At 41.5% G+C, this 15204-nt stretch overlaps 1 protein-coding gene across 1 annotated transcript in view; it reads right to left on the reverse strand.

Moving 5' to 3' along the window:
* Positions 1–1961: 1961 nt before the first annotated feature.
* Positions 1962–15204, reverse strand: part of NMBR (neuromedin B receptor) — a 405943-nt gene continuing 392700 nt past the window's right edge. Inside the window, exon 3 of the mRNA XM_068279503.1 lies at positions 1962–2388. Coding sequence (XP_068135604.1) covers positions 1990–2388 — 399 coding nt within the window. The 3' untranslated portion in view covers positions 1962–1989. The remainder of the gene's footprint in view (positions 2389–15204) is intronic.

The raw sequence follows: 15204 nt of genomic DNA on the forward strand, positions 1-15204 counted from the left end.
TAAGGTAGCGTGCTCCACAAGGAATTTGGTCTCAGTGAACAAACCAGGGCTGTTGGGGGTTTATTTATATAAATTAAGTGCAGCTTAACTACTTGAGGACCCACCCTTTACCCCCCCTTAAGGACCAGCGTTATTTTTTGTGATCTGTGCTGGGTGGGCTCTGCAGCCCCCAGCACAGATCAGCTGGCACACTGAGCGATCAGATCGCCCCCCTTTTTCCCCCCCTATGGGGATGATGTGCAGGGGGGGTCTGATCGCTCCTCCTGTCTGGCATGTTGCGGGGGGGGCACCTCAAAGCCCCCCTCCGCGGCGAATTTCCCCCTCCCTCTCCTATCTGCTCATCCCTGGTGATCGGGGCTGCACAGGACGCTATCCGTCCTGTGCAGCCAGTGGCAGGCTGTCCCCTGTCACATGGCGGCGATCCCCGGTCGCTGATTGGCCGGGGACCGCCGATCTGCCTTACGGCGCTGCTGCGCAGCAGCGCCGTACAATGTAAACAAAGCGGATTATTTCCGCTTGTGTTTACATTTAGCCTGCGAGCCGCGATCGGCGGCCCGCAGGCTATTCATGGAGCCCCCCGCCGTGAATTGACAGGAAGCAGCCGCTCGCGCGAGCGGCTGCTTCCTGATTAATCAGCCTGCAGCTGCAGCTGCCACTTTGCCGACGCGCGGTATGAGTGCGCGGTCGGCAAGTGGTCAACTAAACCTCTAACAGCTACTAACTTTGTGAAATGGAATGATGCTAGTGGTTTCAATACTTTCTAGTACATGTTTTTGAAAGGCCTTAGTTGTTGAACATAAACAACAGATCAATGGTTGGCATGTCTCCAATTAGTAATTCAATTGCAAGACTTATAAATCAGCGTAAGTGCTAGCTCCTTTGGCTAGTGCTATCCATGCACATTTGAAGTTAACTGGTAGCAGTTAAGGTGGTGTTAGGCAATATCATTGTCAGGTCATGGCTGTTATATATGAAATTGCATGCATCCAGCTAACTTGTGTTAACCTTATAATTTATTGCAGGTACATTTTAAATTTAAAGGTAATACAGATGTGGAGAATTTTTACCTGGTTATTTTTTTCTTTCCTTTTTCTTATGCTTATCATGTTTTAGGTAAACATATTTGACAAATCTAATGCTTAACAATCCAAACACCGGCAAACATGAGCTTCTGTAATGTTTTCATACAGCAAGCTGTGACACGACACTGTTGCTCATTCCTGATTTCTGGCCAGGCCAGCTAGGCACAGAGGAAGCCAACAGGTCTATCTGGCTACATAAATGAGACCACTGAACATGAACATATTGTTAATATGGCTCTTAACTTTTCGCTTGTACAACCAAATATTCACAAACTTCCTTCATCATGCAAATCAGCCTAATCTGGGTCATATATCAAACTGAGCAGATCATCTTCATTACCCCTGTTTCCAATTAATGAAGAATGCAGAGAATCTTGAGCAGTTAATAATAATTACCTGAATAAATTGCCAAGACTTGCAGGCAGTAAATAATGATGACATCAAACATTGTGTGTTGCTCATTCCACGTATCAACAATATAATGAAGCTGATAATAATCACTTAAAGCATCTGAATGCAATAAGCACTACACAAACTCCAACCCATTAATATGAAAAATTAAGCTTATAACCTTATAACTAATGTTATAACTGCTGTTACTAATGTCTTTTTTTTCCTATTAATTGCACAATGGTGTGAACATTTGTATACAGTCTGATCTGCTATGGAAAGTAAACAATGATTGATGTAAGTACATCAGCTTTTAAGAGCATGCAACATTTCATCAATGGTTTTAATAACATTTACAATTAAGTCCATATTCAAATGCAATACTTTTTTTTTTTTTTTTTTTTTTTTTTGTTTCAATGGAGAACCTTCAGCTGTCTTCAAAAACATTGCTATCTACAATTTTCACAATATATTCTCAACTATTCATGGGATGAGAGTCAGTTTTTTGTTGTTTTGTTCACAAAGATACCTCCTGACGACTTTGACCATTGAGAAGTGTAGTGCTGGTTACGGTATTCTTAATATTGCCCTTTATGGAAGTCATTCGAACAGCAGAGGAGTTGAGTAGATAACTAGTTGACCTCTCATGGCGTCGCTTTTTCTGACAGCATAGTTGACTATTAAAATGTTTCCGAAAGCTCTCACTTAGTAAATAAAGAGCAAATGGGTTAACACATGAGTTGGAAAAACTCAAAACACGGGCAACCAGGGTGATAACCATATGTCCTAAGGAGGGATCTATTTCATTGTAGTTAAAGGAACGGTACATGTAAAGCACATGATTTGGAAGCCAGCAGAGCGCAAAACAGCCAACAAATACTAAAACGATTTTTGCAAGACGTTTTCTTGTTTCCATCTGAAAAAAAGAATAATTGTATTACTTTTCCCATATTTTTGCTATCATAACTGTAATCTAAACAGTGCATTATTGAATGAAATCACTAGTTAAATTTCCAAAGCTGAGAAAATAAATAATACCCATCTCTTCCCTGACAGGTTCCTCCGTGCCTGGGTGCAGTGCTGTTCTTACCCACAAAGAACTACCACACTGTGACACCGAACAAATCCCACTTCAAAGCTCTTTTTATTGTCATCACTCTACTTAACGCTAATGTTAATTATTGGAGGGATTTTCAATAGTACAGATTGCAGGCCCAATATATAGAATGCTAAATCAAAAAGTATTGCAAGAGTTACACTCCCTCTTGAAAAATTAGAAAACCATAATGTGTAGTTATATATACAGTACATGGAATCAAACTTGTGCTGAAGCATATGCAAAAATCTAAAATTTCTGGATGCTCTAATTCTCATTCAAAAAACTTTATTGTTAAAAAAAAAAGACATTCATATATGTTGTGGTTTTATATTGACCAGCTAAAACCAAAAAGCTAATTATTCACTTTTTGTTCGAAGTTTTCTCTTAGGTGATATTCTTCTCACACCTAATCAATAAAATGCCCTTTAATCTACCAAAAAATAGCCAGAATTATGTTGCCAGTACTCTTTCACCTACTTTTTGGTACTTTTTCAGTTCCAGAGTGCCGAGTTGTTAAGTTATTTTAACTTATGATGAAAAATCATCTCCCAGGAAATAACAGGAAGGTTTAAATCAGGATGATACCATTTATTGGCTAACTATAAATAAATAAAAATAAGCAAGCTTTCGGCCTTGCAGCCTTGGTCGGGCTTCAATCCTGTTTCCTGTATCTAGGAAATAACTTGGGGGAAAAGTTAATTGAATAAGGGCCAGAATGTCTCAGTGGGGGAGCTAGCATGGTTGTCAGTGGGTAAAAAAGTGCAACATTGGACCGAGCATTTGGCAGAGACCTGTCCAGGAAAAACAGGTTTTTAGATTTAATCAAAGTTCCCTTTAAGTTCACGTAGTGCATACGATGTCAAACAGGAGGATGGATAGCCATCTTATGTCTGCAAACTTCCTGCAGACCATGCAATGCAAAAGACTGTTTGTATTAGTCCATCCTCATCCTAAACAGATAAAATGGCAGTGTGAGCGACCTGTTTGAGGCTGCTCACACTGCCATTTTATCTGTTTGTACTGAGGATAGACTAATAGAAACAGTGTTTTGCGTTGCAACCTACTGGTGCCCAGATGCTCTTTTCTACTACTTGGAATAGACTGATGTTGAAGCTGTCCAGAGACACAATAGGTCACTGTTAACCCTCAATTGGCAGTCCAGTTAGCATCTAGTGCTGACCTCGACCTACTCACTGCTTTTCTCTGGCTGAAAACTTCCTGTGGACACTGCTGGATGAGTCTTCTTATAAAGAAAAAAACAGTTGGACAAACTGGAAAATCATTTTTGGTTCCTTTTTCTTTGCATCTTTGCATCTGGTAATCTGGCATAGCACTGTCCTGCTGCTCTTGGCTCTTTCCATACTACCAACTAAAACCTCTGTCAATATGAGTGTCCCTGTTTGCATGACTATTTCATACAGCAACCCCATATCCATTTGGTCCGTCGTGATGTCCTTGTCTTGCTTTAAACTAGGGTACATTAACCTCCCTGGCAGTATGATTATTTCCAGATGTGAGGGTCTAAAAGCGGTGCATTTTTTTTTGCACCCTTTCAGACCCTAATACCACAAGACAATCATGCTGCCAGAAAGCCTAAAGCAGCCCCTGCACTTGCTTACCTCCCTGGGATCCAGTGCTGCAGTTCTCCCTCCATACTCCAAGTGGGGCTGTAACCCTATTGTGGTATTGCTGGCTGTCGTCATGATGGTCACCATGAGTCTAGCTCGGGGTTACCACTCTGAGCTGAGGATTTCCAACCCGAGCCTTAGGGCCCTTTTCCACTATAGCATTTGCGATTGCTGAATCGTAAAATCGCAAACAGCTAGTGATTTTCAAATCACTACGGTTTGCTTTTTAACATAGGCATCATGGTAGGTCATTTCCACTACTGATTCTATTTCCACTGTGATTCTTTTTTTACTTAATCGCAGTGGAGCGATTATTGACGCGATTTTGCTATGCAGTGCATAGCATAGTAAAATCGCAAACGTCGGGAAATCAGCGCAAAATGTTGTACTTTTGCTGAATCGCAATTGCTAGCGTTTAGCACGAACTCTAGCGATTGCTAGTGGAAAAGAGCCCTTACCGAGGTTACCGCCAGGGAGGTTAAAGCTGGCTGCTACAATTTTTTTTTCTGTTTATTTTTGCAGATTTTTGACATAGAATTTATTGTGGTGAGGCTAAAGAGGAACACCATACAGATAGTAAGATAGTACTCTGCTACATTATCTGAATTTTAGAGAGAACTAGTATGGTTTGTTAAGGTTTACTGTTCTGACTGATCACATGTCCCCCATCAGCACCTATCCAGTAGTAATGATCACAAATTTTGCATAATCGTAATTACGCATCAAAATTTGCAATTCCAATGCAAAATCATAATTATTTTGTTTGTAACCAAAATCAGAAACCGTAATTTCACAATTTTGTGTAATTTGTGCATTACAACACAACAATTTCTACCTATGTTGAGGGGTATAGTGGGAACAAGTTAAAAAAATATTAAAAATGACCTTGAAGTTTTTGAAAAAAAAAACATTTTTAAAAAGGCAAAGGAAAATTGTTTTTTAACCTCCACGGCTGGATTTTGGGAGTGGTAAGCCTGAGCTACACTCGGGCTAGCTAAAATCCCTGCTGCTGCAGCTTACCTGGATCTTGCGCGCAAATCAGTGCCATCCATTGCCGGCCACCGGGATCCACATCTCCTCTCTGTTTTCCTGGATCCCGGTGGCCAATCAGTGGCGGTACAGTGGTATGCGAGTGGCGTGAAGTCATCGGGGGAGTGAACTCTTGCACAGGATAAAAGAAAAACAGAGGAATGCAGTGTTAAGACTTCAAGTGTACTGTTGACCTTCCCACTGAAGTGAGGGATACCCAGGGTGCAGAGTCTAAGTGACCATGGGTCTCCCCAGAGCGTCACACAATGGTCGATGGACTTTGCTGCCTAGTGCCCACCAGGCTGCACACCCAGGTCACCCTAACAGAGGGTTGGAGAACAGGGAACACTGCAATGTAGAGATCAGCAAACCGTAAGCGATGCACCGAAGGATCAGACAGGAGACGTAGTGAACAGGTAATGGGTCAGGGCAGGCTGAGTACAATCGAGAACGTTGAGATGGGCCAGAGGTCGGGGCAGACTGAAGACAATCGTGAACATTAAGATGAGTCAGGGGTCAGGGGAGGCTGAAGACAATTGTAGTTCAATAAACAAGCTGGGGCCAAACACAGAAGAGAGTCAGAGAAAGAAGTCCAATAACAAGCTGAGGTCAAACACAGGAGTCAATCGGAACAAAGGCGGGCCGGAACACGAGGCTACAGGCTAACCAAGCTGAAGCAAACTAACAGCAATGATAAAGACAAAAGAAATACCGAGAGCCCAATATAGTGTAGTATGCAAAACAAAGGGTTGGAAATGAAAAGTATATAATGTATATACTCATAAACGTGGGTTACCTCCTAGGTAACCACTGTATAGGCAGGTGAGGAGATTAGACCTGTCCTCACTCAGGATTAAAAGTTGCTCTCTGTAGATAAGGAAATAAGGGGCAACACCCCTCCACCAGAGGTGGATATTGATAATGTAAGAGTGAACAGAGGCGCCAGCAGGATAAAAGGTTCTAAAAGGCTTAAAATCCCTCAGGAGGTGGTGGTGGACTCGCCTTCCCGAAGCAGACAAGATACCGTCAGTTTTATGACAACAGGTTTATTAAAAATGTATTTAAAAGTTTGTTTTGGAGTATATTAAGAAACCTGTTGTCATAAAACTGACGGTATCTTGTCTGCTTCGGGAAGGCCAGTCCACCACCACCTCCTGAGGGATTTTAAGCCTTTTAGAACCTTTTATCCTGCTGGCGCCTCTGTTCACTCTTAAACTAACAGCAATGGCCACCTGGAGAACACTGGCTTATATAGTCTGTAGGACCTTTGCCGGCAATTTTCGTAATTTGCGCATGCCCAGACACGGACTTCCGCAAACCAACCACCGCAGATGCGAATCGTGCAGACGCAAACCGAAGTACGTGTGAACACGGAAAACCATTATGGAGGCCCACTATCAAAGTCTGTGTGCATACGTACGGAAGTACGGCATGTGGCAGCACACGCCGGGAACAACAACAAAAGAGCATGACATTGCCAGCGCGTGTCCTTACGACTTGGAAGACACGCTAAATGGCGGTAAGTATGACATGCAGCCTGTACGTATATAAAGAGTTTAGCATGTCTAATCCCCCATCTGGACCCGATTTCTTGCACAGGACAGATGGTAAACAGAGAAATGCAGCCTGTGTGTATGTAGAGCGTTTAGCCTGTCTAATCCTCCATCTGGATCTGATTTCTTGCACAGGACAAATGGTAAACATAGAGAAATGCACTCTGTATGTATGTAGAGAGTTAAGCCTGCCTAATTCCTTCTCATTTGTCTCTAATCCCAAATTGTAATTTGATCTCTCCCCTGTGTCACATGACTGCCATGCCAGAGATGGCAGATAAGCTCATTTGAAAGCACAGGATATTAACAATATAGCCATTTAGTTCCCAACTGCTTCTAAGCTAAGTGCTTCTGCTGATCTGTCTTAGGGCCTGTTCAGACTATATGCGTTCCTAGCCGTTTTCAGGGAACACGTACTGGTACCAAAAACGCATAGAAACGGCTCGTAATGCTTTTTAATGGGGTAGTTCACATGTATGCGTATGAGACGCATACGTTTCTCATCCGCATTGCTGCACGCAGTTCTGTGCGATACGCATAGAAACGGACGCAATGAAAGTCTATGGACGCGTATCAAAAACGCGTACTATTGCGTTTTTAGCGTCCGTTTTCCTCTGCGGTTCCCATGATTCTTTTTTTCCCCCTGGGTCACGTGTTTGTGCAAAACGCAATAGAAAACGCATTCAAACGCAAGAAAAACGCATGCGTTTTTCAACTTGCGTTTCTTTAAATTTATACGCGTTCTACAAACGCAGCAAGTATGAACAGGCCCTTACTGTTACTGATTTTTGCCTGGATTTTGACTACTCTCTGCCTGCCACCTGCACCGATCTCTGCCTGGATTTTGACTACTCGCTGCCTGCCATCTGCACCGACCTCTGCCTAGATTTTGACTACTATCTGCCTCCTGCCTGCACCAACCTCTGCCTTAATTTTGACTACTCTCTGCCTGCCGCCTGTACCAACCTCTGCCTGGATTTTGACTACTCTCTGCCTGATGCCTGCACCGACCTCTGCCTGGCTTTTGACTACTCTCTACCTGCCATCTGCACCGACCTCTGCCTGGATTTTGATTACGCTCTGCCTGCTGCCTAAGACTGATAGCAAAAGGAAAAAAGTCATTTGTGTCATTCCCTGTTTTAAAATATACCACACGCGGGAGGTGTATTAGGTATATATGTACATACTGTATAGTCTGGTGCCTTATTGGTATAGTTTCACTATTTTTAAGTTTATTCAGAAATTATTTCAACAATTTTGTGTTCTAGTATTTTATTATACGTGGGAAGTCTACAAGACCTTTATTCTGACATATTTTGGTGAGTTTTGACTTAAGAATTGGAGGTCTAAAATTCTTGAAAAAAATGTACCACTTTTAGACCCATAAATCCAGAAAGCAATGAACCGCCAGGGAAGTTAAACTGTCATGAGTTTAAACACTTGTTTTTCCTTTGAATTTTTAAAATCGATTTTCTCTAAAAAAAATTTTGAAAAAACACTGTTTTGACTTGTTCCAACTATTCCTCTTAATATAAGTAGCGATTTTGGTGATGATCACATGTATGGGGGCTTTTCTTTTGACCGCTAGAGCACGAAATTACATGAAAATTACACAACATTATAAATGGATTTCACGAAATCAATTGAATTTCCAAATCGTAATTATGTATGGCTATAACTGCAAAAATATACGCAAAATTTCACGTAATCGTAATTAGCAGATTACGATCATCACTTTTTAGCAGTTTCTTCGAGCAAACTACATGTGAGAGTTTCTCAGATTTAATCACTGGAAAGCAGAGTTTGGAAATATATTGTACTGTATTCCACTTAATCGTTAATGGAAAGGTGGCTACGCTATAATAAATTCTGTTATATCAGTTCAAAATAACATATATATGTTTGACATGAAATGTGGCTATAACAAGCGCGTCTACAAATCAGTTAAATTGGCGGGTGCCTAAATTAGGTTATATCCGTTAATTTGGTCAAAATAACATATATGTTTGATATAAAAAGTGGCTAACATTAGGCACCACCATGGAGGAGGGTTAAAGTTAGGCACCTCCAGGGGCGGTAAGGTTAGGCACCACCAGGGGGTTAGGGTTAGGCACCACTAGGGGGGTTGATGGTGTTAGGCACCACCAAGGGGGGGTTCTTAGGGTTAGGCACCACCAAGGGGGGTTAGACACCACCAGGAGGGACTTACGGTTAGGCACCACCAGGGTGGGTCTTAGGGTAAGGCACCAACAGGGAGGTCTTAGGGTTAGGCACCACCGGGGAAAGTTCTGTGTGAGAGTAGGGAATAGTTAAGTCATACTAATTACTTTTTAAGCTATGTCTGGTGCCCTTTTATAGTCAAAATCATTTTTCTTGGCTATATTCAGCACTCTTTTAGAACCAGAATCACTTATCTTGGTTATATTCAGTGCCCTTTTATGACAGAAATAACTTGGCTATATCCAGCACCCTATCATTTTTTTCTACTATATCCAGTGCCCTTATATAACCAAAAGCACTTTTCTTGGCTATACAGGGCACCATTTTATAACCGAAATTATGTTTCTTGGTTACATCTGCGGCCCCTTTTCCAGGTGCCATTTTCAAATAAATGCATACACAGTGTCCTAACCACTGTATCTTCCCCTCAGTAGAAATAAAGGTGTGTTTGAAGGACATTGTGCCTCTTACACTTTCTCTTCACATAACTCATATTTCTGTTGCAAACAAAACTGTTCCTGTGCACAGCCAGACACTCACATTACCATTTCATGTGCTCACTCAGACTTCCTGTCGTGAAACATCTACAAAAATTAAAAGTCCTTGTAATGCAGTTGTCATGGAGAGATTTTTTTATTTTCTTTTTCCACAAAAATGGAGTTAACAATTTAGGCTTATTACTTATAAATAGTAATGATCAAAATCAGGAGAATCAATGCATCCTTTATGCAGCTGAACATTTGCATGTGGATGTGTCTTGTCTGCAGATAATCATGCAGTTCAGGAGTGCAGGCAATTGTACTTCATGGCTCTCAGCAGCTATGTCTCCATGTATATATTTAGCCAAATCAAACACATATGCATCTCACCTACATGTTAATCAATGTGTTCATCATTGTTGTTTAATCAATTTGTTCATCATTACTTCTAAGTATGTGCTAAATGTGGTGCATGTCTGGGCAAAATAAATATGGATGTACCTTAAAAATGTCATTTATATCAACAGCCATTCTGATTTATATACAGGTAAATAGTACTTTGTTAGAGAATAACTTACCAGATCACCCTGTAGATGCACAATATATTATAAAGGATGTATCTAAAATTAGCAGTTCAAAAGTTTATGTTCATTCACTTATCAGTGAGCATCAGTGAATAAAGACACCATTTAAAAAGCAAACATTTACTCTGGAATACATGAACTGTAAGCCCAGTGCATTAGCACCCATTAGAGTGATACAGGCTACATTCACTTTCATGGTCATCAATTTTTGTCTCTTTATAATATCTTAGAAAGAAGTGACAATATATGTAAAAAGAAAAATCACAACCATTTTTCAAGGAAAAAAAATCACTTTCATTTAAAGTGCCAAGACCTAAAACTTTTTTAATACTTTTTTATATAGAGAGTACCACTATCATCTGTGGCGCTGAGTACAAAACAGACAATGGGCATGATTCACAAAGTTTTTCCACCTGTTTTCATCTGTTGTCCCCTTATCTAAGTTTCACTTTTAAGCTCCCAAAGAGCAAAAATATAATATAATAAAGGTAAGAAAAGTAATAGTGAAATGAAGTTAATCAGGAACAACTTGCTTTGAGTGCTTATTTTGCTTGTAAATGTGCTGGAAGGTTATTTGTACTAATTAGGTGATAAACAAGTCATGTATGAGAAGTTTTGTGAATAGAGCCCAAGGAGGAAAAATAGCTACATAAATAATTCACGCACAGGACAATGGGAATATCCAGTGACGTAAGCAGCAAAATACATACTATATTTCTTCAGAGCGCAAGACACACTTTTTTCTCTCAAAAAGAGCGGGGCAATCTTGATGTGTCTTATGGTCCAAATGTGGCGGCACAGATTGTGCCCTTGTAAATTATACTCTTTACCTATAATTTTATAACCGGGAGCTCCATTAATATATGCAGAGAAAGTAAATATAAAAGCACTCACTATCATTCATACACTGCAGCGGTCTGCTGCTTCCATGTTTACAATGGAGAAATGATACCTACTGGCATCTGATAGATCACTGCTAGTGCAGCGATTGACCATAATGATGATGCAGTTGTACTACCCGCAAGGACATTGGCACCATTAACAACATAGAGCAGCAGACTGTGGATTGGTGAATCTGGCGGCAACGTTTCCTACCTGATTGGCTAACGACCCCTTAGTGACTGCGGATTGACTGAGGCAGCCCATCTATGGCCCGCCAACAGAGGTATCACAGCCACTCGTAGTATATACTAAGGGCTCCTCTATGATTGGCCCTGAGAATGGCAGTGTTTATCATATATTGGCCACCAGTAGATGGTAATCACAGACCCAACTCAACCCAACAGACCCAATTGTGACATCAATGATAGTGTTTTATGTGATGGAAGAAAGAGGTTTTTTTGGGCTGCAAATGCTAAAGTGTTCCACAACCTATACAGATTGGGGCAAGTACACATTAGGACCATGAAAAAATTGGGAGTTTGGGTGGCACAAGTCTGGCTTCGGGAATGCCCACCCTATCATTATATAAGACGGATACTATCCAGACTGCTTATTTGGCTGCTGAAAGATCCAACAGGCTATCTATTATGTGAATAAATGTTATATAATGTCATTTTTGTAATTTAGCAGTATCACCTTAGCACTGAGCACTTGTTGCCCCTGATGAAGCCCCCCATTGAAAGGGTGAAACATTTTGGGATTTTGTGGGATGATGTGAAATATATGTAGATAATTAGCAGTAGAGAATGGTTCATTTCCCCAGTTCAACAGTACTGAGGGTGGCTTGCTATAGATATGAGAACCGCCCTGCTGGTAGGTAGTCACTTTAGTTTCAGCCTTGTGATATGAGTATTAATGACCAATAAAAGTTACATTTTAAATCTTCAACAACAAAGTTAAAATGTGTTTTGCTTAGAAGTCAGTATTATGAATCATGTCACTGCATTCAGGAGCTTGGGGGGAGGGGGGATTCAAAAGACACCCCTGCACCATGAACTCACCAGGTTAAGTATATATAATATTTTTTTTTATATATGGTTAGCAACAGAATCCCTGTAATACTGTAAATTCTAAGTGTGGACAGCCCTTTATTGATGCAGATACACGATTTTGACAATTAGAAAATGAATGGACATACTGGTGGTTCAGACGGTGTGTGGTGTATGGAATGTGAAGCCTGACAGCTGCTTCCTGCTATTCAGCACTTCTTCTGATGCTGTATAAGTGCTTCTCACGCCACCCAACACACACCATCTGAACCATCTGTATTTCCATTGATTTTGTAATTGTCACAATCGTCAATCTGCGTCAATAAAGGACTGTCAACAATTGTGTCTAATGGTCAGTAGCGTCTTTTGTTCCAAAAATATGGTAAATAGTTCATGTGTAGTATGAAAACATCCAACAATACAGGTTCATTTGTTAGAACACTTACATTTTTACATGTACATTTGATAGAATAACTAAAGTATAACAGAAACAAGACAGGGGGTGAACCCTGGCCTTGAAAACATACAATTCATATTGCTTAAAAATGCTATACTTCAGAAATTATCAGTTGCAAAAAATTAAAGGAAAACTGCAGTGAGAGGGATATGGAGGGTGCCATTTCAATTTCCTTTAAAGCACTCTCAGTTAGAGTTGAGCCGAAATTTTAGTAATTTCGCATTACTGTAATTACGCATGCGAAATTTGCGATTACGATGCGAAATTGCGGTAGCGTAATTGGCATTAAAATCGTAATTGAAAATACCGTAAGCGTAATTTTCAACGCGTAATTTCGCGTTTCGTTCATGCCATAATTTCGCATTAAACGCTACCGTAATTTCGCGTTAAACCGTAACGCTCCGTATCATATAAAAAAGCCGCCGACTTTAAGGGTTAATAGCAAAGCCCCCTTAAATGCTAAGAGCCTCAAATTTGGAGAATATATTAAGGAGATCAGGAGGAATAAGAGGAAAAATTTTTTTTTCAAAAAGACCTTATCGTTTTTGAGAAAATCGCTGTTAAAGTTTCAAAGTAAAAATGTATACATTTAAAAACCCGCCGACTTTAACGGTTAATAGCAAAGCCTGCTTAAAGTTTAGGAACACCAAATTCCCAGGGTATATTAAGGGGATCAGTGGGAATAAGAGGAAAAATTTTTTTTCCAAAAAGACCTTATAGTTTTTGAGAAAATGGATTTTTAAGTTTCAAGGGCGAAAATGTCTTTTAAATGCGGAAAATGTCAGTTTTTTTTTGCACAGGTAACAATAGTGTATTATTTTCATAGATTCCCCCAAGTGGGAAGAGTTTTACTTACTTCGTTCTGAGTGTGGGAAATATAAAAAAAAACGACGTGGGGTCCCCCCTCCCAGACCTCTTTAACCCCTTGTCCCCCATGCAGGCTGGGATAGCCAGAATGCGGAGCACCGGCCGCGTGGGGCTCCGCACCCTGACTATACCAGCCCGCATGGTCCATGGATTGGGGGGTCTCGGAAGGGGAGGGGCAGCCAAGCTTTCCCCTCCCCCTCCGAGCCCTTGTCCAATCCAAGGACAAGGGGCTCTTCTCCACCTCCGATGGTAGGAATTCTAAACACATTGGGCTTGATTCACAAAGCGGAGCTAACAGTTAGCACGCTGGTGAAAAGCCCTTTATCACGCCTAAACTCAGTTTAGGCGTGATAAGTTTAGGTGTGATAAGTTTAGGTGTGATAAGTTTAGGTGTGATAAGTTTAGGTGTGATAAGTTTAGGTGTGATAACTATAGCACCAACTGGGTTAGCACCGCAGTGCACAGCTGATCAAAAGTTTTGCGCTAGCAAAGTCTGGTGCACTTCGCATAGAGTTTAATGGCGCTGCTTTGCATGTGGGACTTTGCGCGCGATCTAAACTTATCTAAACTTATCACGCCTAAACTTATCATGCCTAAACTTATCATGCCTAAACTGGCTTTTCACCAGCGTGGTGCAATGGTTATCACGCCTAAAGTCTCTAACTGCGTTAGCACCGCTTTGTGAATCAAGCCCATTAAGTTTACCCAAACTAAAGTTGTGAGAAACATGAACTAAATGTAACGATCGGTGCAACACAGAGAGAATCTGATTACCGGTGATCTGCAGTATCACCGAGAATACAGATATATACCCGATTATTGATGATCTGCAGTATCACCGATAATCAGATATATCTCTAACCTCTGGACACCTGAGTAATAAGAGTGTTTGGTGCAACAGAAATACTTTGAGGACTGCACCTGAGGAGCAGGTGCACAGCAGTAAGGAGTACTGCACAGTAACACGTTCCTTCCGCAAGCCTGAAACTCTCCCGAAGGAGGGGTCAGGCTAGAAGTAGGAAGGACAGAGTGTGAGTGACACCAAGGAAGGGTGTCACCCACAGGTCTGTGAGCTATCTCTTGACTGAGGAGATAGCTCTCAAGGTCGGGCAAGCTGGGTCGGCAACAGACAGACAGATCAGGGACAGAGACAAGAGACAGATGCGGAATCCTAAGACAAGCAGAGTTCGGCAACAGAGTATCAGATATAGCGAAGTACCTAATCAGAGATCAGAAGAGTAGTCAGGAAAGCAGAAGGTCATAACAAATAATCAACAATGCCTAGTCTTGGGTGTGAGCTCCTTGATCATCAACACCCTGGAACTGGTCTGAGTATACTAGATGGTAAGGCTAATTCCTAGTCTGAGGTGTGAGGTCCCTGGTCATCAACACCTAGGAACTGGTCTAAATAATAACACAGATAATATACAGTTTTCCCTAGACTGAGGTGTGAGGTCCTTAATCATAAACACCTAGGAACTGGTCTAGATAATAACACAGATAATATCACATATACTGACAAGGTCTGAGTGCTACCACGTAGTGATCGCAACGCCAGACACCAGAGCAATGACCAGCACCCAGTATATATACCCACGCGCTCTCCAGCGCCTCCCCTAAGTCCTGGACCAATGAAAACTGATAGAATTGTCAGCTGATCGGCTAGTTCAGCTGACACCCTTCTGACTGCCATAAAGGCTCTGCCTCTCAGCGCGCGCGCGCGTCCTTCTGAACCTGTGTGGACTATCAGTCCCAGCCACACCAGACATGTGTTGTAATGCATCTGTTGGTTTGAACGCGGGCCCAGCCGCACCGCTGTCAGAGCATACGGCGGTTTCCCCGCGTTCAGCCATACTGCTAGTGGTAAGCCCATGCATGCAAACCG

Source organism: Hyperolius riggenbachi, chromosome 4, assembly GCF_040937935.1.
Source record: "Hyperolius riggenbachi isolate aHypRig1 chromosome 4, aHypRig1.pri, whole genome shotgun sequence".
In the NCBI taxonomy this organism is placed as follows: domain Eukaryota; kingdom Metazoa; phylum Chordata; class Amphibia; order Anura; family Hyperoliidae; genus Hyperolius; species Hyperolius riggenbachi.